A 23930-nucleotide genomic window follows, 5' to 3' on the forward strand; every position below is an offset into this window, starting at 1 on the left:
ATGACATCATACTGCTGTGAGAACTGCAGGGTGAGCGGAATTACAGACACATCCTGTTCTCGGGAGTTTGTCTTCTGTTAAACCGCCCTCTCAATTCACAGGCAAAAAACTACAGTCATGAAATGTTATTTTTTTTATAATTATTTTTGCTCATTACAAAAAGACTAGGCAATTATATTTTAAAAGTTTGTTAATTGTAAGATTAATAAACATACAATTTATAGGCATGGGGCATCTAAGAATCTTATTGTACTCATTTCTTACCTGTACAAAAAAGGTTCTTGAAGTTGTTACTACTTTGAATAGATTGTCTCTCATCATTATATCACTAAAAGTTCAAAGAAAAAAGTTCAAAACACCTGCATTTTAGGAAAAAAAACAAACAAATCACACAAGAAAAAGAAAGAAAGGATTGCAGCAAATCTATACTTTTGATTGATCTACAGATCACTGTGGGAGCAATGTTTATAAGAAATGATCTCTCCTGGTAAGCGTTCAAGAAAGTACAAAAAAAAGTAATTCCCTACTTAAATTTACCTAGGATGACCCAAATAATTTTTTAAAAAAAGAAATGGAATACGTGATGGCAAACACAGGGTACAGCAAAGGTAAAGTGTTTCTATAGCACTTGAAAGCATTCCTGATAAGGAATCAGCAGACTAGATGCACTTCTGTGATACTGGAACTCACTTTGACAGTACATATAAATAACCCTCTTTCTATCCAATGAACCGTCAGAAAGTTAAAAATAAATTAAAAAAATAAACTTCCCATTTCACAAGTCCTTCAGTCTGAGTGCACTGCTACAAAATGCGGTTCTGTGACCAAATCTTATATTCAAACTATTACTACACTCATTCATTAGTGGCATGCACTAAACCGGTGTTGCAGGAAATGAACTGCAGTATGCATGAACGTTGGTCGTGTACATTCCTCCTGGTATATCTGCACCTGTGCAATCACAAAGCGGCACGTCTCACCTCTGTTTACACTCCTGCACTTTGTGCACCTCCTTCAGGGGGATCGTTCGGAGGGGTTCCTTGTCCTGTGAGGGGAACCACAGAGAAACTTTGTATCATTAGCAACCAAATGTTAGAAGCCCCACTGTTTCACCCTTTATTATACTTAAGTCACTGCAGCTATAAAATAGTCCCACAAATATGACTTGCTTTACACTTCCATTAGCAACAGTACCAAAAAGCATGGCTTACAAGCACAGCTTTCTCACTTTCAGTTTGGAGCCTCGAGAGGGTTTAGCGTTTTCCTTCCTGATAAAATCCTTATTGGCTTCACTGCCTTTCACTTTAGGGTCATGGTTCAAAAGCAATCTTGCTATGGTGTATTGGGTTGGATTAAGAGATTATTCGTTGTTGTATTTAATATTTTATTCTACATTCCACCATAAATAGCAGGTTGCTTTATCTTTATTAAATTGATCTTTTTTTAAGGTTCTGTAAATGTTAATTACTACTAAAAGGTTAACTATTGCAGAGCCACTAGAAGTTCAAGGTTGCATGTAATTAAATACATCAGATCAGTCCCTGTAAGTTGTTTTGTAGACCTCTGTGAGGGCCGAGTTTAGAAATCAGTAACACCTGCCAAGGTCACCAGAAACCGTAAAATAACAGAACAGCAACATTCGGCACGTACTAACCTATCAATCACAGCTCACTTCACAAAGAACCATAACAAAAGAAAAAATCCTGTCAAAGTGTTTTAAAAACACACTTAAAACCCTCCAACTCGGCCAGGAGACTTCATCTTTCCAGAGTGTATTCCTGAGGTTTTCTGCTGTCTATCAGAGTATATCCTGAACGCAGAGGCGGTGTGGAATGGAACATGAGTTGATTTTAATGTAAACGAGTCTGGGTCCCAGGCTTCACTGACAGTAAGAATTACAGTAACCCTTTTATGCATGCCATTTTGAGTTATCTTTCTATGAAGTGAATAGTGCTCACAATACAATCTTCTGATACGGTGCCCATTCCTGACAACTACTCACCCTCACCCCCCTTTACAAACAAAACAGGCAGCTAAAAGCGTCTAAATCGTGTGGGCGGAAGTACTTTGCACATAAGTCAAGAAAAGAAAATTCATGTTGTGTGTTGAGGAAGTCCAATTAATCTGCCTGTTATTTGACACTAATGACACATTGCAAGAAAGAAAAAAAAAAAAATCCCTTTTTTTGCTATTAATAGGTATGAAAGCCATGGTGTTCGGATAACATCCTCAGAATGTCAGCTACAAATAAAAATATTTGTTTGCAAATTATTGTTTTTTGCATTATAGTGTGCATTTCTCTTTAAATAAATAACTCATTCATACTTTTGCCCAGTAGACTGAACACCAAGTGATTAAAAGAACAACTTGACAAGGGTCTGAAATACAACTAATTTAATTTATTCTTCTGTTTGCTTAGAGCACTTTCATATAACAGCCTGATGATTTTCTCTTTAAAAAAACACAACAAAAAAAATAATAACAAATCACCCATAAATCACCAGACTTGGATAGTGTTTTTCTTGTTTCAATTAAGCAATTCATGAGTATTAGGACTTGGGACTGTGAAGGCCCAGGCTGTGCATCCATGATTCAGTTCTCTTGGATAGACCACACACAGTTAGTAAAAATGAATTAGAATGCAGGACTGGAGAGGGGGTCATCTAGTAGCAAAGAAACTCTGTACTGGAATTCCAATCCAGAATCCCTGGGCTCACAGACCCGCTGCTCAAGCAAACTGGTCTTGCTGCTTTACAGTGAGATAGATATATAAAATATCACAGGAAAGCATAGCCTTCATTAAAATTAGTGGAGGGCTCAGGGCTACGATAAGACAGGCGGACAGTAATCCCGCCTAAAGCCGACAGCACTTGGTTTGGTTTTAAATCAGGGGTTGACTGGTGGTATTTCAGACTGCTTGAGTTGATGGTGTTGGATGCCACTGGCATGTCGAAGCCTGTTCAGAATTCCTTGAACAGAATTCAGTAGCATGCCTCCCAACACGTTTAAACAGCATCCATACTATACCTCGTCACAGATGAATGGTGAAACTCAACAAACGACTGCCCCTTTGTTAACTCAACGTTTCTAAATTGTGTGCAGGTTTTCTGAACAATGGACGACCTTAAATGAACTTCATTTGATTACTTGTTTTACATTCGGGTGCAGCATGCATGCCACGTCTATGAATAGATAATACGTACCTCACTTATAAAATAAAAAACATACCAGCTCTGATTTGAAGTAACTGACCGAGTTTTCATCCAATAGGAAATATCTTCTTTTCCAGTTTTTCATCTGCAAAAGCAATTGAAACAAGTGTCAAGAAAGCCTTAGATACCAACAGAATTCTTTTTTTTTCAGTTTTGTTATACAAATGAATAAAACAGTGAAGTTGTTGGAAAGGTGCTGCACAGAAACACACATTGCAGGAGATAACAGTATGTAATGGGTTGACTCCATTGTCTGTACACTCACCACAGCTCCTTGCTTGACACAGTAGCCAGCCTTGACCACGGTCTGGTCCTGAGCAGCTTTGCCCATGAAGTACGGGAGCTGGCTAAGGGAACGCTTCAACCCGCCTCTGTCTGCGCCCTCCAAACCTTCCCCTCCCTCCTGCTGGAATAAGCAACACAGAAAACAGATCTGAGCCGGGGCATAGGGTTAACAGCTCTCGTGGCTACAAGAAAGAAAAGAACACATTCTCATTCTGAAATGAAAATCCACCCATTACAATTCTAAAATAACAACAAAATGTAAAACTAACAAAACTTACAATATGTTAACAAATTTGGATGGGGTTCAAATAATGATTCCGAGTTTTCACAGGTACGGATTATACATTAAAAGCACTTCTTTGGAAACAAAGCAGTTTCACGTCTTCCATTTTATTAATAAAAGTATGCTATTAGATGTTGCCTCCACCCTCCTGCTACCTGCTCATATCCATAAAACACATGAGACACACACCTAGCTCTCCTGAACCCACCGACAATATTAATAACGGTTCAGTCTGTCATCCCAATGAAACAACTCTGTAGTAAGTAGTTGACTGGGGTTGACAGAACACTAAACTCTCCAACACAGTACAGAGTTTAAAACAGGTTTCTTGCCAAATAACTTGTTAGTGTCTGTTTGCTTCCCACACCAGCTTAGTATCAGTTGTTCTGACACACACCACATATCCTTAAGCACAGCAGGAAGATGGTCTTTTAAAAAGGAATACACCAAGATTTCACGAACATCTCTTTTTAAATGTAAAATTCTGTTGGTACCTGTGTAGGGGTTTTTATGGGAACACCCCCAATGATTTCGGTCTTATAGGAGACCTGCTTCTTGGCACCTGGACACTCCAAGGCACTTTTTTGGTTTTCAGAATTTTGTTGCACATCAGATGACTTTGGCACCTGTGACAAAGAGAAAACACCTGCTCTAAAAACAATAGGTGGCTTAATAATAGAATATGTACCTACTGTACCAGTTCCCCCAAATGCATACGAATGAAAAAACAGTGTGTTGGTGGCAGTACTGTACAGTAGTGTTGAGTAGCGCCCTCAAAACTTATACAAGTGTTAACCACTGTCAGGAACATGCATGTCAAATGGTAGGGTGAAAATATAAAGCTAATTGATTTCATATTCTATAATTCTTTTAAATCTCCAGGTATAACTGAGGCTATAAACACATTTTTACTTAACCATAAAAATTCTACGCACAAAAAAGCAGGGAAAAGACCAAGTGCTGTACATTTTCCACTGAAAAAAAAGGATCTTTACCAAGCCGGTTTCTTTTCTCAAAGAATTTCACAAACTCTCCCTTGAGTGAACTCTGGAGAGCTGCAGAGGGACAGTCAAAGGGCTTGCCATGGCCTGCCCTCCGCATGCAGCACACATTCCCTCCACCATCTACCTCCTCATATGGACAGCTGGGAGACTCCCTCACACAGAGGCACTTCCGCTTGGGTTTGTTTCATTAGCAGACAATGCAAGTAAGAAAGAGACATATCCCCCTCATACTAATATACAGAATTAGAAGGGGGAATGGCCTTGAACATTTTTTCCTTTAAGGAGGCGAAAAAACAAACACCACTATATATATTACAGATTTTAAACAAAATGCAAAAAAATGCTTTCTCTGTTCCTTCAAGAAGGAAGTGACAGGTTGCACCTCTCGACAGCAGTTTCCACACCCTGCTCTCAGTTGTAGACTTTTATTAAAAAAAGGATGTGGTCCTGAAGTGGTCTCTAGTCTTTTAGCCCAGTTACAAAACTAAATAAATCACCCAGACATGACATCACACAAAAAAAAAAAAAAGGAAAGTATACAAGGAAATTCAGTTTCGCCTCTTTCCCCTTTTCCAACGTTTATGTTCTTGTAAGTGGGTTGGTTTCACAAGAATACCTTATCTGTTGTAAAACCAGGTCAATTTGTCTCAGAGGGACCGAAAGTGGATATTAAAATTGGTAGTTATTACAGTGGACGTGGGAGTGCCACTCTGAATCCGTCATTAATCACAGCAAGTAAATGAATTACTGACTGACTCAACTAAAAGAGAAGAAAAAAAAGAGACAATTAAGCTTTTAGCAAAAACACTCCCTTTTATGGGTATGAAAAACCTCTGTTGATAGAAACTATTTAATTAATGAACAGGGCCAACAATACCTACCCCCCTAACCTGCAATAATTTTGAACACTGTCTTGTAACTCTCTATAGGTGTATTATTAAAATTAATACAGGATTAAATTCAGTGCAGGTTAAGAGAAGTTGCCAAGAAACTCAAGTGCACAATATAACTGAAATTTTTTGGCCAGTCTTGTCTCCTGTTTGCTATACTGTGGGCTAGGGGCTGTGTCAATGCTGTGCTCCAATACTGTATTGTATATCAGGAGTGCATGTTTCTGGGTGCAGTCCACTGTATTCCCAGTTCTCCAGCTCAATGGCTCTTTATAAAGCTCACTGTCTTCTCTCTGTCCAACGGCAATCACATTGCTCTCAGCTGAAAGATGCTGTGACTAAGTGACTTACTAATGCTGGCCTAATTGATTACATTCCCACAACATTGCTAATAAGAGCAGAGCTGTCTGAAAAATGAACAACCTCAAAGAATGAGAAATGGAAAACGCAAGCATGAGAGGTGCTATTAAAACACAAAGAGGTCTTCAGGACAGCAGCCGATACCAGAGTCTGCGACCAAGTTAGAACAGAGCTCTACTGTTTGAAGCATTTCCCCCTGCAGCATGCATATATATTTTATCATGGCATTGCTTTATAACGCCCTTTTATACTCTAGATGCATTAATGATATCCTTCCCGTTTAGACCAATAATGGACAGTTAGGGGAGGTATTTTTGGTAGCTGGTTAAGAATGTCAAACCGCACTGAAACCCGATTGCAATGGGACTTCCTCTTCTAGAGCACCACGCAGAGATCTTCAACCATTCAAGGGAGTGATCTGCTTGAACACTTACAGTGATTTTGGTAGCTTTGTTCAGCACATTAACCCACTCAACCAGGTCTTGCTGATCATTGGCTTGCAAGAAGAATTTCCTCATCCCTGCATTAATAACTAAAAAAAAAAAAAAAAAAAAAAAAAAAAAAAGAGGGGAGAGAGAAAATAAAATCAATACAGTTCCCATCAGGTCATTTGCAAACTTGTTGAAAGACGTTCTATTGCCAATTAGCTTCACTGGTTGCTGAGCAGCTCACCCACAGGAAAGCGAGACTAATGGCTGTGAAAACGCAGTGCTTACTTTTTCACAACAGGCATTAAACACTGCAACTCTGCAAACATCAAATCAGAAAAAGGCTGTGCCTGTAAAATTTAACTTGTTTCTACTGAAACATACTGTGCTGTACCTTTATCGTGAATTCACTGTTGATGCAAGACTAAGCAGGGACCCCTAAATAATCAAACCAGATTTGAGTCAGTTAACCCTACCCTTTTACAAGTTTTCCCATAGTAAAAGCATAGAACACTAATAAAAGCATGGTGAAAGCAACAGAAAAGCACAGGTTAGCATTGTACAGAATAGTAAGGTATGGTAAAGCATATTAATAAATGTGGCAAAACAGGGGAAACTGGTAAATGCATAATAGAATCACGTGGAAAGCATGGGAAAACTGCAAAAAATACCACGGGAAACTTTAAGGGTAATGTTTAAATAATGTTTTAGAATGTCTTCTCTTTTTAGGAATAATTGATATTCAAGCAACTGTTCCACATTGTTCTTAAAAGAAGATGACACAAGTCCAAAAACACACACACACATATATATATATATATATATATATATATATATATATATATATATATATATATATATATATATATATATATATAAAAACAAACAGACTTTAAAAAATGAAGTCAAATAAAAATCCATGCTTTTTATCTTCGTGAATGGGTCCAGCTGGTGTATTAAACCTCCACTTCACCTAGTGAGACTCTACAAGGTTAAGCGACATGTGATACATTAGACCTACAATACATGAGCTGTGCAAGAGTTGTGTGCAACCATTCAGCAACAATCACTTGAAAGCAGAAGGATCTCTGTGACTTCATAAGGTGTACAATAGTGGGTGTAGGGATTGTTGTGCTGCTATTGAACTCTGAGTCAGACTGATGTAAGGAGCTTCTACTGGTATTACCAGTGGCTGCCGTGCTAGCTGCTTATTTTTTGTTCCTTGCTTGCTGAAGCTTATGTTAACTTTGAATCCCTCTGGACTTTAGGGTGGCTCTAATCTCAGGAAAACTTAAAAAACAAAAACTGCTTTCCTCTTGCCATCAAATCAAACAAACAGACTCCCTTGCTCAGTCAAGATCTCCTTGATATTCAAAAACACTGTAGTCAGAATATCCAATTGGTCATTTTCCTTCTAAAAGAAGAGATTTCCAGGTATGTTAGCCCATCTCGTCATAATAGAATGTACAGAGTTAACTTAGTCTAATCTTTTAGTTCTAATATCAACTTACCAAAGGGTTCCCTTCTGAACCAGATGTAGAGTATTGTAAGTATATGATAAATCCATCTATAGCTTAAATAAACAAACATTTAAAAAAACAACAGGATGACTCAAAGCAGGAAATGGGTATGAACAGACAGATTCCTACTCTAAGGAAACCAAGAGTGCCATTTCTTTTTTCTCACATATTTTGCCTTTCATCCTTGTTTTAGTGACATGCTTAAACCATGAATCATGCTCTTTGCTATACTGTGTTACTGTAAAAAAGGGTGGGGGGACATTTAAGCTTTCCCAGAATGAGTGGTTACAGGCCAGGGAAATTAATACAGTAATTAGGAACAAGTCAAGCCAGTCAGAAGAAACCGTGCTGAAATAAAACAGGCATGAGACAAAGCATTGGACTAGTTTTCTATAACTGCATCTGACTTTTTCATAATTTCCATATTAAAAAAGGAGTGATAATTTTAAAACCATAGTTAATTGTCATACATCTTATTGGCACTAGCAAATGCCATCACTGTCCCTTTGAAGTTATTGTGTTGTTCTTTTGGCTTTATTATTTTTATTTGTTTTGATAAATACAACTCCATGGATTACTGGTGCATGTACCTTAATCAATTCATGTGCTGTAAGACTAGCAGCACTCAAACCACATGACCTACAAATAAGGTACGAGGATGCAGTAGCACAGTATATCTAAAGCAATGTACTGCATTCGAATAAAACACATTAAAAAAAATGTCAACAGTGCACAGAACAGCACCATCCTCTATAAATATCCTGCTGGTTTGGAATGTAGTCCCAACTTGAATGCTAGCATCCTGTCGAAAAGCAGGGTATTTCCCCAATCCTGTAGAAATCCAAAGTGCACTCAATAGCAGGTCACTGTAGTGTTTCCTTCAATTCAGTCAGAGAGCAGCAGCATGCCGTTATGGGACAAAAGCACTGCATTGCATCTGACCAGCTAGGGGCAGGTGCCCGGACGACCCTGTCGTTTTCAAGCCAAGCATCACAAATCATCACCCAGTCGAAATGCATGACAACTACATGTCGATGTTTTTCTGTGTCCATTTCACACACACACACACACACACACACACACACACACACACACACACACACGAGTTAGAATAAAAGGGATCAATCTCTAAACAAGGCACAGTCGGTGCTAACTTGACATCACCTTCCTCATTCAGAAATCCAAAATTGGCAGCTCTTGCACATTTGCATTTATAATTGTGAGCTTAAAAAGAACAGATTTGATGGCACATTAGAACATGGTAATGACGGCCAACAAAAATGCAGATTAACACTTTTAATGCAATATAAAATGGAGAGAAAAACAAACGCCAGGTGCAACACACATTTCTATGCTTATGTTTAGCCACACCTGCAAATTTGTACTACATTAAAATTTACATTTTCAAAAGCTCCAACTTTCTAAAGTGCGCTATACGTTTTGTTTGAATCCGGATTTGAGTCTATACTGTACAGCCCTCCTACATCCTTTAAAAAACAATACAAAGAGTTGAAAAGTCAAGGGTATTTGGAAACAGTAACAACAACCCCCCCACCCCACCACACACACCCCTCCCATACAACCTTGATATACTTTAGCACAATGCCACACTTAGTTAATAATACCTGTGCAAGGGCCCCAAGTGTGTGTTGCTAGTCTTATCGTAAGGACCGAGCATCACTTTAGGGTACTGCACAGATATGTGTTCCGTTGAGTTTTTGCACACATTTATACATGTTAAAAACAAAGCCATCAGTGCCCAAACAGCTTAGATTTATTATTCTGCAAAATACACGGTAAGCTGCTTCTCGAATGGCAGGAGAGGGTTGAACTACACATCTTGGCTTTATAAATAACCTTGAGTAACACCCATGCAAGAAACATAACAGAAAAGAGTCTGACTGCTGTAAGCATGTGCATGAGAATGAATAAAAACCCTATGAGGACTTACCAAAGCAGAACTCTGCCTTTGGTCTTTGCTTTGTTGCATCGCTAACCTTCAGAAAAAAGAAAAAAAAAAAAAAAAAAACACATGTGATCCTGTTAATTACAGACATCAAGAGTTGTTCTTAAATATTAACATTTTGGGAAGGAAGTCCCACTTAGTAAGATATGCACAAGTCTTACACAACATAACAGACTCACCTTAGAAATATAAGTTAGTTTGAGAGCTCCAACAGGCTGCGTTCCAGTGGGCAGGTTCTGTAAAAACAATAAATACAAATAGCGAATGTCACACCAAGATCAGGACAGCTTGGAAGACTGTATGTCTGTTTGCAAGATTGTGTATGCAACTTTAAATACCCTGCTTTTACTTCGAGTATTACATTACCAGTGATTCAAAAGAAAAATGGCAAAAGCTGGCATGGACAAAGAGACTGTGCAGGAGTTTGCAGCAGCCATCTTACCAGCAGGAGATGCTGCTAGAAAGCATAGATAAGGAATGGGCTGAATAAAAATATGCTGAAAAAAATAGTTGCAATATGGACAACACAGGATACAGCAAAGTAATATGTTCTGCAACACCTGCAGCCCAGGGGACTTAACTGCATTTACTCAACAGTACCAGATGGTGAGGATGGTTGTCATTACTTTTGAAGTCTATGCTGTGTAGACGTGTGGGGTAACACGTTATCAATAAGCTCTACCCACATCCACTGGCAATGACAAGAGTATGACTGCCTGGCACAGCGAGAGATGAGCTAGCAGTCTACCAGAAAATGCAAACTAACTGGACATGGAATAAGGTAACACAAGCCGAATTATGGAAGAACAGAGGAATGAATTAGTGTCACACCCATCATAAAATTACCCAAAACAAATCCTGTATTATTCATAAGTGAATTATTTAATCTATTGAGCACGAACACAGGAACAGGGGGGAGACTGTTCCTCATAACCTTGCTTTAGGAAGTCATTAGCAGTAATCTCATACTACCTACTGTTACCTTAAGTAATATAGTCCAAGATTGGCACTGATGTTAGATGTAAGAAACCAAGTTTTCATGCTGCAAAGACATATGTACTGCACTTTACTGTATTGTAGCGAGAAAGGTGGATGCAATAAGCAGGCAGATGGAGAGCAGATTGTATATGAAACCTTTTTGCCACATTTGTATGTCTCTGTACCATTTTTTTAAAATAAAAATCATGCAATAAGCATGTTAACAGGTCTACAGCAGCAATCATTCAATCTTTTAAGCAAAAGATGTCAAAGTTAAATACAATCAGTATAAACTGTCGGTGAAGCAAAAAACACCTTGGACAGTACGGAGAAAAAAAAGAAAATGCAGTTTTCAATATCTAAAGTACCATGAAAGACTAGCTTTATGTTTAAGCAGTATTTTTAAAACTGGTACAGTAAAAAAATATTATTAGTTTAATAACTGCCTTCACATATCATGCTTAGCACTAATACTGGACACCTGAAGTTACAACAGTCATTAGACAACCAGGGTCTGTGAAACCAGCCATATATACTTGCTCACTTAAATTAGACAAAACATTTCTTTTTCACCAAAACTGCTAAAAAACAATGACCAACAACATTTAACTATTAATACCTCTCAGGTTTATGGTATCAACATTGATCCACTTTCGCTCAATGTGCAGAACAGTACATCTGTTTTTAAAGGACTATACAGTCTGTTGCCCTTACCTGGGGGTTGTCCATATACCAGACCAGGCTGCCTTCCTGCGTGTCCAGGATGAAGTACCTGCGCAGGAACTTGCCGCTGTTCTCATTCTCCTCAATGTCGAGAAACCCACAGATACGGTTCTGCCGATCCACGTAAGGCATTTCTGAGCCTGCACATTACACTGCCAAGGAAAGAGAGGAGGAAACACAATGTTGCACTGCAGCGCTAAAATAAAAAGGTGGCACTCCATTCCCAGAAGAGAAATGCTAATCCAGACTGACTCACTCTTCCACCCACTACACACATCTGGCAGCCGTTCGCACAATTAGGACTACTTTAAACTTGCCGGTGCAATATAAAAAATTGCAATACCATGCGTGCGTTTATTTTATTTCCACCCACGACTCTAAAAGCCCCTTGTACAGTTTTTACTGCTGATGAAGGCGTTAGTTTTACCTCAAATTGTCTGGATGAACCCATTAAAATTTTTCTGATCCTGCCTTGCTGTGTTCATTTATATTCATGTCAAATTATTTGCAGTATAACAACGTCACCACAAAGTTATAAACAATGCAGCAGGGGTGGCCAGGAAAGTTGCAAAGCCATACTGCAGCAAAAATAATGGAGGTACAGTATAATATCACAGCTCCCTGCAAGAACCTACAGCAGGTTATATGAAAGGGTCATTCCAAACAGGAAGCTAAGAGCTTTGCAAATCGCCCCTTGTTAAAACCAATCCACACCCCACCCTGCTATGCAACAACATAGATTTTGTAAAAAAAAAAAAAACAAACCAAAATCTTCCTGATGAACTCCAATAAAAATATTGCCCTACTCATTTGCGCCATTAAAAATCGCAAAATCTCCCCTCCTGCTAAAAGAAGGTACAGTAATTGAACTGGAAACATGGATTCTTTGACCGTTGGACTTCCATACAAAACACACGTAAATCCCGGTTAATCAAATGTTAAACTAAAATTAGCCCAATCGGAATCTTAAACCACTACCTAGGTATAATGCATGTACTATATTCTGAAAAAGATTTTTACTAAAAGCCTTGAACTGGCCCATTATCATGAACACACAGTAAATATTTTAGTGTAGCATGTAAGCAAAGCTCAGCTCTCTCAGTATAAACTCCTTCTCTTGCTCTAGTACCATCAGTTCTGTACAGCCCACATTTTTTTTTCTGTTAGTTCAAGTTTTATCATTATGAATACAAATGGGCTTGTTTTCCAAGCACAGCTGAAGATTTATTTATTTAAATGTACAAATGTCAAGTGTCAAAAGTACAGCAATAAAACTTCTAAGTTCTACTGTGCTTGCACTTTAGTCTTATCGCATCAGCCAAGATTGTAAAAACATGAGCTGTTCTCGTGTAATTAAAAATAACATTTAAAAACAAATTAAAAAAATAATGGAAATTGCAATCAGCCATCATTTTATAATATTTGCATAAATTCAGGCAAACAGTAATTAGACTTCATTTGCATTAGACATACAATGCAGTACCTCCATGTAGATTTCACCACAAGAAAAAAAAACAAAAAACTATGCATTCAGTGACACTATGATGTGCTATTTATATTCTTTAATGAGTTTATCCATTCCTGGTTTTACTATTAGCTTAAAAAGACACACCTTTTGTTAGGAGAATGTGGTACACGCAAATGTACCACAAAACCCCTTCCCTCCCCCTTTACACAACAAAGACACATTACTGGGCACTAATGTACAACACTATTTCCCTTTGCGTCCCTAATACCCTTTCAGAGAACAATGCCTGAGATTCCTGGAAACTGTAATAGCACACCAATCATTAGCCCGAGGTTACATCACCCAGCTAACTCGTAAAAGCTTTCGCCTGCCATCCAGTGATCTTGTGCAGTCTGTGGTCCTGAGTTTAATGCGTGTGTAACAAGGACCAGGACAGAAAACAAACATACAGCCACTCAGCAGCGTCTAACTAAAACACAGTAGTGTTAAACCTTGTTAATCGGAGTTCCAACTCCAATCAGAGAGGGGGACCTGTTTACTGTACATACATGAATCCATGTCAAACAATGGTTAACACATTTAGATCAAACAGAGAACTGCAACCAACTACTGTAGGTCTTCAGAGTTTACCATTAAAGAACTACCTTTTGTCAATGAAGTACATTAAATACCATGAAAAAAAGCAAACATTTTCAAGCAATTCTTTAAAAGAACATGCTTTCAGTACATAAATATTTACAAAATTCTATGTTTTTCATGATATGAGCATATACAAATTTTGATTTTGAAAAGTTGAGACCCCATTTTCTGCTTATTTTTTTAATGCAAAAGAAACCGCAAAATAAAATTTAAAAAAAAAAAGACATTTGCATAAACTGTTGAGAACACTCTTAACCAAGCTCTGCCACAGGAAACACACTGTCTGTGGATATGAACAAGAGTGCTCTTCATGAAAATGGGGTCCTCTGTAGACCAGCTATCCAAGCCCCACGTAAAAGATGTATTTTTAAAACAGAGACACTTTCCACACTACAGTACACTGAAGACCTAACAGGGCAGAAAATGTATACAAATGCAATCTTGAGCATGCATTTTTTATGCATATCTGAGAGGAATTCTAGAAAGAATGATGATGAATACTTTGCCAAAAAAACTCCTAATGGGTTAATGCATTAAACAAATAAATAATCAAATGCATTATTTTAGAGATTCGTTTTGAACAAAATTTTTAGTAAAAAAGCAGTTCTACAGCAGTATTGTCAAACAGATGGGTCTCCACTCATATGCAGCATACACAGCTGCATAATATGGCTCTTTTTAAGTGTCCCCTTTAAAGGTTTTTAATGGGTTTGCAAAGACTGCAACAGTCTAGTCATGTAGAAGAAGCAGCAGTTAATTACGCTAAAGCTGATGACTAATGTTTAATGAGCAGAAAACGACTGAAGCAGTGTCCACGTGCAATTAGTACTATAGATCAGATTTTTACAAAATTAAACTTGCTCTGATCGTTGCAAAAATGACATGAAGCCCATTCCATCTCCTCGCTCTACAGCAGCACATTGTCCATATGGGGTTTCTTGTTGTATAGAATCAGTACAGGCTGCTTACCAGTCCGTGCCTCCAAGACAGTACAGATAAATTAACTGGACTGCTGCAAGGAGGCTCTATTATACCAACAGGCTTTTGCACTGACTTAAACCTTTTTTTGCCCTTTGTACTTAAACTTGATTTTTTTTTTTTTTTTTTTTTTTTTTTTTTTTTTTAAGTTCAGCAAAGCCTGTTTGAATGCTGTAACCGTCACTATATGACTCACATCTCATTATTCATTTGTAAGATTTATGCCTGGCAGGGTCACTGCACTGTAATTGTAGGTCGATTGTGAAGTATATATACATTCTTTGTGGATTTAATGTTTAGAAGAAAGCTCTGAAATATAATTTTTAAAACTTCAGTTTACTTCAGGGCAAAAGACAACAACCCCGCCCCCCACCTTCTGTAAAAATATTTATCAAAAGATATTTGAGTAAAGTTCATACTGGGGCTGTTGTGAGAATTATCTTGGTTACATCTTAGGCAAATCAAATAAATGCATGTTTATCACAGCAACTCGGAAGACATTTTAAAAAGATTACCCACACGATTAGTGTCATCTGCTACAGGTGAAGTATGTATCAGGCAACTGCAATGTGGTCAGCCACAGTAAACAGGGCAGTGTCCATTTAAAGAGCCCCATTTACTGCCGTAACTTGCTCTTTATTTAGTCATGTTGCTTGTTAGGATGGGTTACATGTAAATACAGCATGGTAGAATAGCAGAAATAAACAGTTTTAATTAAAGGGTGGGCTTAGTCTTTATAGAAGCAAAACGACAGAGACTTCAAGTGAACAGGTACTTTGGATCAAATGGAGCTACAGTAGCACTTACTACTTAATACGAAGACACTGGCTGATCTGGCCAGTACGTCTACGGCAGGCAACCAGAACTGAAGCGAAGCCATCTCAAAGCACCTTAACGTAGGGGTGTGCTGATTCATCGACTCACACGGTGAACCATGTTTTTTCTTGATGGTAGGATAATCGATAGTTTTTTTTTTTTATTTATTCATTTAAATAAAATTTGATCTTCTAGAAACATGAGCATGCATTAATTTGTGTCTACACTGATAATTAACCTCACCTACCAAATCACTGTGTTCAGGGTGTTTTTGTCTGTATTAATGCGGAAGCTGAGTGGGAGGTGGGTTATTAATGTCGATAATCTCATCGTGGCGACGGCAAAATTCAACCTGCTCTGGCCGGTTTAAAACCCAACATAGACTCGCCTCACACTCTTGGTTAGAGTTTGTGTGTATTCAGGGAAAACAACTAATCTGAGTGTCCATGACACCATCAAACTGACAGCACATCATCGCCATCAGTTACAGGCAGCGTCAGGTCGTGAAGGTATGATACCTCAACATACGCAGGCTGCAGTAGAAACATTAAATCAATCAAAACAATCTGCAACATTTGTGCATGCTAGCAAAGCATTACCTGTGCATCCCAGGGACCAGCCTCTGCTGACGGAATGTTGTCCACTGCTGGAGATGTGGTAACAGCACAGAGAAGTGCACTCAAACCAGGACATGAAGATCACTTAGTGTTCCTCAAGGAAAAAAAAAAAAAAAACTCCAAATATAAAATAATTCTATTTGTTTTAAAAGTAATCTGCATTTAGGAGAACAGTTTCTCTTTTTTTGTCAGATTCAAAACTTTGGAAAAGGTTTTGTTTCCATGAACTGGGCACATTTTTATTTTAATTTTATTGTTATTACAGTATTTGCACCGAATACAAATGCTTGTAAGCACAGAGGTGATGTATTGACACCAGCAGAATACGGTAACCCTCATGCAACTGTTGTGACGGTGACCAAACGTGTTCAAGAGTTGTGTAAAAATGTAGTATTTAACATCAGAAATAGCAGAACCAACGCACTGTAATTTAAATTTGTTTTTGCTGAAAGATAGACGTGTGGTCTGTGTTGTACGCTGTCAGATCAGGACTTGACTGACATGGCGCATGCGAGCTGCAGCATGCCGTTTCTCCCATGTTACAACTGTACACAATTAGAAGAGCCGTCACCAATTCCAGACAACACTAGCAAAAAAATTAATAAATGAACATGCCGAGCACATTGTCGTCATCAGCTGCAGAGATTAACCATTCAGCAAAATGAGGCAACAAACATGAAGTTACTATTTTAGTACCACTTTGGCGTCTTAACAAGTTGTTGTAGTTTAAGCAGTTGACTATGGTAACAACCAACTTGCTCCTGAAGTGGCACCAAGCAATTACTTTTGGCCTGGGAGCCATTGGCTCCTAAGGCAAAAAACTGTCTGAAGCCCTGATTTTTTTTATTTTGTTTTAAGGAAACATATTTTAAGTGCTTTACCAGTGTTACTGCAAACACTTGCACAAGCAAATGCGATAAGTGTGTGATTTTTATGTTTCACGCTTAATTTACTGTATCGTGACAAAGTGAAGACACCGCCAATACCCAGCCAGGTCCTACCTTAACACAGACTTTAAAGGTTATCTGAGATATTGCAATATGAACCAAGAATAACGCTTGCAAACATCACAAAAAGGCAAGAGAACAGTATAGTACATATAAAAATAAATAAATAAATACACAATTTGAAACCACTTATTTATTTATGCTCGGCTTGCTAAACAGCCAGACAGTGCAGCTGATTAGCAAGCACAGAACTATCACTACCAACGTAACTGCAATTGTGTTTACTAGGATCAGCAGTTTTCATTAAACATACATCTTTCTCAGAACTGCACCAGATTCAATATTGTGGCGAACAGTTCAGAAGACAGGATCTGAGAAATAGTGTGAAAAAAGTGCTGCATTTAAAAAATTGTAAGCCAGCCTACAAAACTAATCTTTGCACTAAATGTGTCAAACTTAATGTAGTAAATCACTTCCAATCTTGCACACGGCTTTCTTTACCATTTCCAAGGAACAGGACGTTATTCATAAGACTAAAGGGAGCACTGTATAGTGTGTCTAACTGTCTGGAAATGTGGATATGGTTGGAAAATAACCAAATCCACACATATACAAAATAGACCTTTTAAATGATATGAAAAATCATTTTTAAATTAAAAGCAATGTACTAGCAGCAACAGGTTTAAAACGTAATGCCATGAATTTAAAAAAGTGCAACTGTATCAAATACTGTACCACCCACACTATGTGAACATAAAGACCTGAGAAGCACTCAAGAGCTTTCTGGAAAGTGAATCCTGTTTGCACTGAAATCCAGTGGCATGGGAGAGAAACAAACAAAGCATGTTAACAGGCTTGACTACTGTAAGAGAAGAAAAAAAAAAACACCAGAAAAATCTTTTGCTGCATTGTAAAGAATGTTTTGTTAGCTTTTGAAATGCCCAAGTTGGCCTCGTAGCTGATACCACTATTCACCAAAGGCTCCTTTCAAAACAGAATGCATCTGCATTCATTTGCCTCATGTAAATACAGCGTTGTCCTCAGCTGGCATCCAAGTTACCAGGCTATAAAACAGCACAATGGCAGTAATAGGAGGTTGCTGCTGCTGACTGGGAACAATGCCGTCTTGACACAACAGCAACATTATTTCTATGGAAACGAGGCAGAATATTTTGTAGCTTGTGTGCAAAACACTATAGAGGGGCTTGTAAAGCAATGGGGTCTGAATTATAATTCAGTCGCATTTTTTTTTCTTCCATCTCTGTTCTTTAGTTGAGTTTTCAAATTCCCCCCACCCACACAAACCACTCTTTATCTCAGAAAAAAAGAATTATCTTTGTTCTCAAGTACCAGGAGACTACCAGGCTAATCACATTTAGAACACACCCTACATGAATGCTGATTGGTTGACACTGAATCAGAATGCAAGATTTCACAGGGCAATGGAATTTCGCAGCTTTTATTTTGTCAACAGAATAGCATCTTCTAAAAAGGAAGTATTTCCATTAATGATCATGCAGAAAGTCTTCGATACATTTAATTGATGATCATCAGGAGTCAATCAATGCATGGGATTACTTCGCTAGAGAAAATACTTCAGAATGTGTTTAACAGAACCTTTTACTGCATTTGTTTTTCTCTTTTAATATCCAAATAAAAGCAAGTCTGGTTGAAAAGGTTCACTGCAACATATGTATATTTCAAATCACATGCCCTAGTCTAGCACGATCTTGGAAATCTAGCTTTTATATAGGGATTGTGTGTGAATGGTTCATTAACCTGTTCTGTGATTCATGGAGGATGTCATTGAAAACTGCTTGTGTTTCGTTGCAGAACCTGAATGAGCTGCAAAAATCTAGTTCTTAGTGCAAGGCCAGGAATATCTTGTTCCACTTGGAAAATGTGTTAGCCGTTCCCTTTCTTTGACATTTGAGATGCTAGGATTTGCTCAACTGACCTGAACTGCGAAGGATCCTAATAGCGTCAAGGTTTAGATAACTAAAATAGGGCTCTTTGTGTAGCAAAGTGTTCATTTCTATGACTAAATATATGTAAAATTCCAGGGGGTACTGTTTTAATGATTTAAAAAAGGCCAGCAGGATTTAATGTAAATCAGTGAGGCACACCTGAGTGATGGCCCTAAAGATCCATTGCAGTCCAGGTCTTTTGTTCCGATCAAGTCCCAAATTACTGAATTGACCCTTAACAGATTAAACTAATTTAAGACCTGGACTGGAATGGATCTCGGAGACCAGTGTTGTGTGGCGTTTTATGTGAACTAAACATCTCTACAGAAAGTTTCAGTTTCCACTTAATAACGCAATGTAAACTGGTACCGCATGCTGAACATGCTAAAGCATACTGTGCAAACACTGTAGAAAGAAACACAACAATGTCCTGAGAGACCCTGCAGAGCAGTCAGCTGCTTAACAGACCTGTATTGCGCTCTGCCCACTGTACAGGAAGCATGGTTTGCTTGTTTCTGAACACAGGTAAACCGAGATGGAAACACACAAAACACAGATGAGTCAGTGGACCTCGGTCAGCAAACCGCATGAGAATATCTCTGAGCGGTTAAACACCTAAACTGCTGCCTGATCTGGAAATTCAACAATCTTTCCATCGCATCAGCTTTTTTATTCCTTCGGGACGTGTTATTCTCGTTTTCTTCTTTTTTGTTATATACAGTATAAGGAATAAAAAGCCGGTAATATTTAAAAGCTTTTAATTTAGAAATGTGAGACAGAAATAAGTAACAATACACTAAATGCAGGTAAGAAGTTGCTAACTTCTTCAAAATGAAACTTCATCATTAAATGTTACAATTGTAAGAAAGAAAATACAATAAAAACACACAAAAAAGTGGGCGAATCTGGAACTGCAGCATTAATACAGATTACCGGTAAACAGATTTTTGTGCTTGATATGCGAGAAAAACAAACTAATTATCTACAATAGCAAATGTATCCAAATCCAGTAACTGAACTTCTCATGTCTGTCATGATGTACACAAAGGCATCTTGCCACCCTCAAGGGACCTTAGATTGACTCCGCCTGCTAGACAAGCATTCTCACAGACTAGACATTAAACGAAGCACAGCCCACTGCCTCGGTGAAGAACGCCTCGACAGATCAAAGGGTCTTAACTAAGAAGACACTTTAAGATCAGAGTAAAGACCAGACCTTTCTTTTACTTTGAAAATAAAGGTAACCATGTTTCTTTGGTGGTGCAGACACAAGAAAGCATTCGCAATTACAGGCTGCTGCAGACACCGGGAGCTTTAAGAGACTGAGCGGCAGCGTCTGACAGGGTCATGTAGCTGGACTTGGATCTCAGCAGGTGAGGTCTGAAGTTAGAAGCAGAGCAGCAGGTGATGTCAAAGAGGAGTAATTGAAATACTGTGGCAGACACTGTGATCTGTTTTGCACAGGCTAAATAATTTTTACAGTGCCCCATACATCTTACAAGGCAGATAATGGATTGCTGGAGCCCATCCATCAATTTAACCTAACTATCTGTATGCACTCTACCACAAACATATCTGTATCTCAAGGGTTCTTATAAAATAGAGGTTCAAGATGTTTTCTTTTATTTTTGATGCAGAGGAGTGAAAAGAAAGAAATAAAACAAAAAATACTAAATATAAACTCAATCCAAGTTACAGAAACTTTATAAAGGTCACCTATATTCACCTTCACCTCCAAACCATATTAAAACACAAATTAGTGTGAAGAACATCAAGTATTACAATACCAGCAAATACAGAGGTAAGAATGGCTTAATAGATCAGACAGTCATATTTACTATGCCTTTAATAGACTAATACTACTTTTCACAAAAACAATAACTTCTTATAGTCTTGAAATTGTCTGCAGTACTGTATTTCAAAAGGTCACAGGTCTGCCCATGATACACTCATTTAAAAAAAAAAAAAAAAGAGGGCTTCCTCCTCATTTAAAAATGTTGCAGAAATATATGCTTGTATGTCAGAAAGGATAAACCACACTGAAAGGGAGACTGTTGGGATTTAAGTTAAACTTTAAATTAGAAATGAAACACACAAGCTTGTGGTTAGAAGAGGAACAAAAGTGGAGATTTGAATTTCGATGTTACAGTAACTTTGCTTTTCACTCACTGAAGTACCCAAATGCACCAGCAGCAAAGCCCTGTATACTGAATTGCAGCTGCACATGTAACTCCGCTGGGAATGAAAATCCTCCACATTGCGTGACCAAAATATTGACCTACTTCTGTAGTTTTAGGCTTCTGCAGTCGGGAATATTATTGGGTACAGGGATCAGATAAACACACAAAAGTTCAGGAACTGTGATAAATCCACCAGCGCTGGAAAAAAATAAATAATAATGAAACCCTGCATGTTTTGAACTTGTTCTCGTAATGTGCAAGGTTACACATTTAGATCACCCTATACCCTGGGTATACGCCCCGATAAGAGGTTTTACCGCCCTGGGGAAATCAACATGGATTGCTTCAAACCACAATTACAGGGATGAAAATAAGGCTTCTATTGCATAGGAGTCTGACTCATTCCAGGCTTTAATAAGTGCTTGATTAGCCACAGTGTATGGGCAACAAGCACAGATGTGTTTCATTAAGGGCATAGTAAAACCAGGAATGGATCAAACTGCTATGCAATGGGAGTCTTATTTCCTTCCCTGGATTACCCCTAAGAAGAAGTGTTTGATGCAATCCAGGTGGACTCCCTGATACAGGCAAATGCAACAATGACATCTGTAGATTGTCTAAATCAAGTCCTATGTTACGTAGCCATACGTTTTGGCTAGTGCCTTCAGTGTAACTTAATGTTTAAACCAACATTATTATGATGCCAACTAGTATTTTTGCCATTGCAGTTGAAGGAAGACCTGTCTGCCGTTTACTCTGGTAAAACCCGAGTGACATGTTAAACTTTCTGCAGTATCCAATAGTTACTGTGATTAACTAATTTTGTGAATACATTTCTAAGGTGAAGTTAGAGTGAGTAGTGGGGTAGCAAAAAAAAAAAAAATTGTGTTACACGTCCCCATGTGATGCTACAACTGTTTAAATAACGTACCTGTAATTTGTATTTCATTGTTAACATCCTGCCATCTTTTTACACTTATAAAACTTTAAAGTCTGTTACATGGGTAACAAATAAAAATTCACTGTACATATTTTAAATATCCTGCTGCTATACCTCTGTACCATATACTACACATGAAAAAAGAAAACGGTTAGAATGAGGTCCATAAATCGAAAAGGCGATGCGAGTCCGTTTAGTACCACCAAGTTTGCCATTTTGATAAGTACCTACTGTTCAGCAACAAAATGTTAACCTACACACTCTTTCAAAACACAAGTCATACCACTGCCCACACAGAAAACAGCTTGAACATTAACATGCCCCAGTAGACGGAAAGCTTAGATTTATATTTGCAATATTTTACAAGACTGTATTGCCTGTAATATCGTGATATAGAACACAAACAAAACACTGCACTCAGGTGAATAAAAAAAAACATTTTTGGTGGGTGCGAGCAGTTGTCCGCCTTTCCCTGTACCAAACTGCAAGCAGCGATAATGCTAATAATATACTTCCATTTCAATTAATTTACCCAAGGGAATGTAGAAAGAAGGGCTAATTTCGATACTATTCTCTTGACATTCAAACGAAAGATTAACTAAAAGGCAAGACGCATAACTCAGTACAACACCATCGCATTTTAAAAGTTCAGCGCACACACACACACACACAGAGTGCACAGTATGGCATTCTTTCCACGCATCTTCAATATTATTTCCACAATACGTCGGCCCGAAGGTTTCCTGAAGGTGTGAAGTTTACTGTCAATAAATACATAAATAAACGCATAACACACCTACAACTAAATGACGTATCTAAAATATTCTTGCGCGGCACAGTGCTATCGCAAGTAATGCAATAACACTCGCAATATGATTGAGAATAAAATGCATTAGAAGCAGACGTGTCTTCTGCTCGAGCTATAACTATGCGATCAGGAACCACACGCATGACATAAAATGACACCATTGCATGCGGTTTGTGAATAAAATCAGTTTGCCAAATAAACACAGTAAGATTTAAAACAGCTGCGTACGTACTTGTCATTCGTAGTAAGTAACAGCAGAAGCACAATAACGTGTAATGTAAGGTTAAATGTATTATTCAGAACCTCAACTAGTTGGTATGTATTAGTAATACTAAAAGCTTAATTTTAAACAATGTACAGTGCATCAGTGACCTCGACGAGCCAAACGAGTGTGGTTCGTAGGAATGTGTGTACTGCATGACACACTACACTAAAAAAACCAAAAAAAAAAAAACTTTGCAGACCACGATGACGTTCGTTAGTAAACTGTGTAAAACAAGTGTACATAAACTTCTTTCAAAGTACAATATAAATGAAAAAAGTGTATCTAATGAATTTATTGGTATGAATTTATGATTTCTCCGTGACTTCTCTACATACTAGTAGAAATAAGACAGTAGTACAAATAGTACGCTACAACCATCTCCCTAAATTCCCATCTTGCTACGCAATGTAAGCAAAGAAGTGTAACCATCGCACATCTGTTTTTCTTGTTTTTTTTTTTGTTTTTTTTTACCGCACTAAAACAAAACTGCTAAAAAAAAACATGATGAAGTCATTCATTTCATACTTACTCAGTTCTTCACTACGAAAAATGTTGAGTTACGAGGCAGAGGCAGAAACAGAGACAGAGACAGACCTAAGCAATACTTTATTGCATTTTCAGCCCATCTCCCACTGACCGACTTCCTCCTACCTATC

The 23930-nt window shown here is 38.0% G+C and overlaps 1 protein-coding gene across 6 annotated transcripts in view; it reads right to left on the reverse strand.

Moving 5' to 3' along the window:
• Positions 1-23930, reverse strand: part of LOC121325600 (pleckstrin homology domain-containing family A member 1-like) — a 29063-nt gene extending 5133 nt beyond the window's left edge. For 3 of the 6 annotated variants that reach the window (XM_041268397.1, XM_041268400.1, XM_041268401.1), the window contains exons 1-10: positions 23804-23929; positions 11641-11801; positions 10128-10184; positions 9934-9979; positions 6469-6566; positions 4275-4406; positions 3478-3618; positions 3229-3297; positions 981-1045; positions 265-328 (exon numbers count right to left, since the gene is read on the reverse strand). In XM_041268397.1, coding sequence (XP_041124331.1) covers positions 265-328; positions 981-1045; positions 3229-3297; positions 3478-3618; positions 4275-4406; positions 6469-6566; positions 9934-9979; positions 10128-10184; positions 11641-11781 — 813 coding nt within the window. In that variant the 5' untranslated portion in view covers positions 11782-11801; positions 23804-23929. Of the gene's footprint in view, positions 1-264; positions 329-980; positions 1046-3228; positions 3298-3477; positions 3619-4274; positions 4407-6468; positions 6567-6856; positions 7099-9933; positions 9980-10127; positions 10185-11640; positions 11802-16149; positions 16262-23803 lie in introns of those variants that run through there. The other 3 variants (XM_041268398.1, XM_041268399.1, XM_041268402.1) reach the window with 3 other exon arrangements.

The sequence above is a fragment of the Polyodon spathula genome, chromosome 13 (genome assembly GCF_017654505.1).
Source record: "Polyodon spathula isolate WHYD16114869_AA chromosome 13, ASM1765450v1, whole genome shotgun sequence".
Lineage (NCBI taxonomy): Eukaryota > Metazoa > Chordata > Actinopteri > Acipenseriformes > Polyodontidae > Polyodon > Polyodon spathula.